This window comes from Sinocyclocheilus rhinocerous, unplaced genomic scaffold (assembly GCF_001515625.1).
Source record: "Sinocyclocheilus rhinocerous isolate Xijiao unplaced genomic scaffold, SAMN03320098_v1.1 scaffold148, whole genome shotgun sequence".
Classification (NCBI taxonomy): Eukaryota; Metazoa; Chordata; class Actinopteri; order Cypriniformes; family Cyprinidae; genus Sinocyclocheilus; species Sinocyclocheilus rhinocerous.
The window spans coordinates 2,832,070-2,835,436 of record NW_015653472.1 but is presented as its reverse complement, the minus strand read 5'-3'; the positions used below and the strand labels follow the sequence as shown (position 1 = coordinate 2,835,436).

At 40.9% G+C, this 3,367-nt stretch overlaps 1 protein-coding gene across 2 annotated transcripts in view; it reads left to right on the top strand.

Annotated features, from left to right (window-relative positions):
- Positions 1–3,367, top strand: part of adcy6b (adenylate cyclase 6b) — a 48,145-nt gene that overhangs the window by 1,609 nt on the left and 43,169 nt on the right. The window contains exons 2-3 of one of the 2 annotated variants that reach the window (XM_016522551.1): positions 780–976; positions 1,297–2,185. In XM_016522551.1, the coding sequence (XP_016378037.1) occupies positions 1,298–2,185 (888 nt within the window). In that variant the 5' untranslated portion in view covers positions 780–976; position 1,297. Of the gene's footprint in view, positions 1–776; positions 977–1,296; positions 2,186–3,367 lie in introns of both variants that reach the window. The other variant, XM_016522550.1, reaches the window with a different exon arrangement.

Here is a 3,367-nt window from a genome sequence, read left to right as displayed (position 1 = left end):
GGAAAAAATTTTAAAATATTTTTATATGCTGAAACTTCTTGATGTCATTGTGGTTAAAATCTGTATTTCAAAGTTGAATTGGAGTTGGTTACGTCTTATTTCATTTCCAGACAGTTGTTAAAAAAAATCGTTTGAAGTCACTAATGCCCCTGTCATGAGGTAAAGTCGTGACTCATCTGAGCAAATTTGGGGAAGCATGGACAATTTAATCTGAATTACAGAGCGTTGACTTATGATGACACACGGGCCGTAAGTCCTTTGTTGTCAGACAGCAAGCTAGAAACTGGCCTGTGTTTATATTTTGGGAAAATGTTCCCGTCTTAAACGTTTTGTGGTTAGCTTTGAAAGTCAAATCCTAGGCAACTGGACAGTTGGATTAACCTAAGTCTTTTCAAACATTTGGATTTGTGATGTTCTATTTTTCCTTATGCGTTCATAGGTTTACTGTGAGATTGATTGGACGCTTTTAGCAACTGTCAATTCTAACTATAGAGTATTTCCTCTTTTATTTTATTTTCAGCTTTTTAAATTTGCTTTCATGTGAATTAACATTTATGAGAAAGCAGAAACGCTGGTTAATTACAGCTTGAAATCAACTCTTTACTAACCTATTGAGGCATAATCATGAATAAATGAATATTAATGTAAACAGCGAATTCAGCAGCAGCTATTAGCGAAAGTTATTAGCAGTAATTAGACACTGAGAGGTTTGTCTTGTGCCTTTTTCATTTTCATGCTTCACTCATGCTGCATGTGCTCTATTTGTATTGTACCAGCAGACTCAGGTGGCTGAGAGATGCAGAGATCTTGGCGCTATACGAGGATTTTCTGTTGACCCTGTGCTTAAGTGGGTGTCGCGGAACTTGACAAGCCCTGTGCTGAGAAAAATGCTGGTAATATTATCTCTCTACACTAGAGTAAATGCAGTGCCTTGCTAAAGAGAGCAGTGCCGCCACACAAAGGGGAAGCCACACAGGTAAGTCGACCTCGCTAAACAACTTGGCAGCTTTCACTGAGTAAATACGCTACCAGTTAAAAGCTTAAACACAGTTGACCGACTTTGCTCATGATTCTGTCAGTTATATTTTTAGAAACTCTTCTAAAGAGTTTTTAAGAAAATATTTTGTATAGTTGATTTGTAGTAAGTTGTAGTAAGTAATTGTGTATATTATTTTTTATTATTTTTGACATTTATATATCCTTTGATGCTGATATGACTAATTAAATAAATAAAATATTTATTTACTTATATTTAAGCAGGTATTCTGTTCTTATGGATCTTCTTTTTGTTTTCAGAATGTCTTGGGTCAATGGCTTTAAAGCTGCAAGAGTGGACAACCATAAGACGGCATGGGGTGAGCGCAATGGCAGGAAATCAAGGTGTAAAAGGGGCTCGTCCCTGTGCAACCCACGCTACATGAGCTGTCTACGGGACCCCGAGTCTATGGAGCCCCCTTCGCAGCACTACTCCCGTGCAGCAGGGGGCGCCACCAGCAGCAACTTCAGCACACGCTGTGTTTGGCAAGAGGACCATTATGGCAGGAAGGGTGATGTGGGCCTGAGAGCCGTGGACCTGGCGTTTGAAGATTCTGAGACGAGGCAAACGAAAGATGCCGAGGACCCCGATGATGGCGGAGAGGAGAGGAAGGGTCCCGACAGGTGTTTTTTGACTTGCTTGTTGCGTCTGGCTCACGTTTTTCAGTCCAAGAAGTTCAAGTCGGCCAAGCTCGAACGACTGTATCAGCGGTACTTCTTCAGGCTCAACCAGAGCTCTCTTACGATGCTCATGGGGGTCCTGGTTGTGGTTTGCGGGGTTATGCTGGCGTTCCACTGCGTCCAAGGTCCACCAGACGTGGCGTTCGCTTCGGTGCTCTCCGTAGCCATGGGCCTGTTCTTAGCCTTGATGGTGGTGTGTAACAGAAACGGCTTCCACCAGGACTACATGTGGATTGTGAGCTATTTGCTCATGGCGGTGTTAGTCGTGGTGCAGGTGTTTGGCTTGTTGATGGTGGATCCAGCCAGTGTGTCTGAAGGGATTTGGTGGACGGTGTTCTTCATCTACATCATCTACACGCTGCTACCGGTGCGAATGAGAGCAGCTGTGATCACTGGAGCTGTGCTGTCCACCATACATATGATTATGGCATGGAGACTCAACTATGAGGATTTCTTCCTTACCAGAAAGGTATGTGTACACTTTTGAAACTTTTAAAATTGAAAGAGGAATATTTCACACAAATATGAATTTGTCATTATTTACTTAACCTCATGATGTTCAACCTGATGATGTTTTTTTTTTGTTCAGTTAAACACAAAAGTAGAATTTTTTAATGAATCATTACCCAGCCCTGGCTATACAACAATAGATCCCAGTGACCATGTATGTCAAGCTCCAAGAAACACAAAAAAGACCATAAATGCACCATAAAAGTGCTCCAGACAACTTATGCACTGGATTCCAAGTATTCTGAAGCCATATGAATGAAAAACAGGCCTAAATGTGTTAATTTAATTATTAGTAATAAAAAAAAAATATATATATATATAATCTTTCTCAAAGCTTACATTTTCCCCATTGTTTATTTATTATTATTATTATTTTATTTTATTTTTTTTTTACAATTTTGACACTTTGTAAATAATGCTAAAATGACATTGGTTCATTTGTGTCTTGTTACTAATGGCGCTTTTCCACTACATGGTACGGCACGGTATGGTTCACTGTTGGGGGGGGTTTCCACTGGGTACAGTACCTGGTACTTTTTTCAGTACCACGTCGGTTAATGTTCCAAGCAAACCGTACCGTTACTAAAACGTGACGTGTAAACTTTGCTGATCACTGAATGGCCGGAGAGAATCGTCACGTCAATGAAAAAGTTTTTCAGGAGTCGAGGCAGTAGAGGCGACGCAACTATAACGACATGTGAATAATCCCACCCACTCTAAAGCTGTACTAAACTGCAGTGGAAACCGCCTTTCTGAAACGCGTCGATTTTTACAAAGCTCATCGTTCTAAAAAAGCAAGGTGTGCCCTGATTGGCCAGCTATCCAGTGAGGATTGGCCGAATGCCTCAAGCGTGTGACGGAAATGTTACGCCCCTTAGCATACTGTGATGCTGTCTCCCAGCAGGACGAGACAAAACTAGTGGTCGACTGATATATCGCCAAGGCAGATATATCGGCCGATATTTGGCATTTTTTAAATATCGGCATCGGCCGATAAGTTTTCCTGTTTGGCCGATGCGTCCGAGGCGGGACTTTTATTTTGACGGCTATTTTGACAGTTCTGTCTAATATGGATTATCGAATACATCTGTCTAATAATCAGATAGAACGGTTAAACAAAGGAATTAAAATGTATACAAAA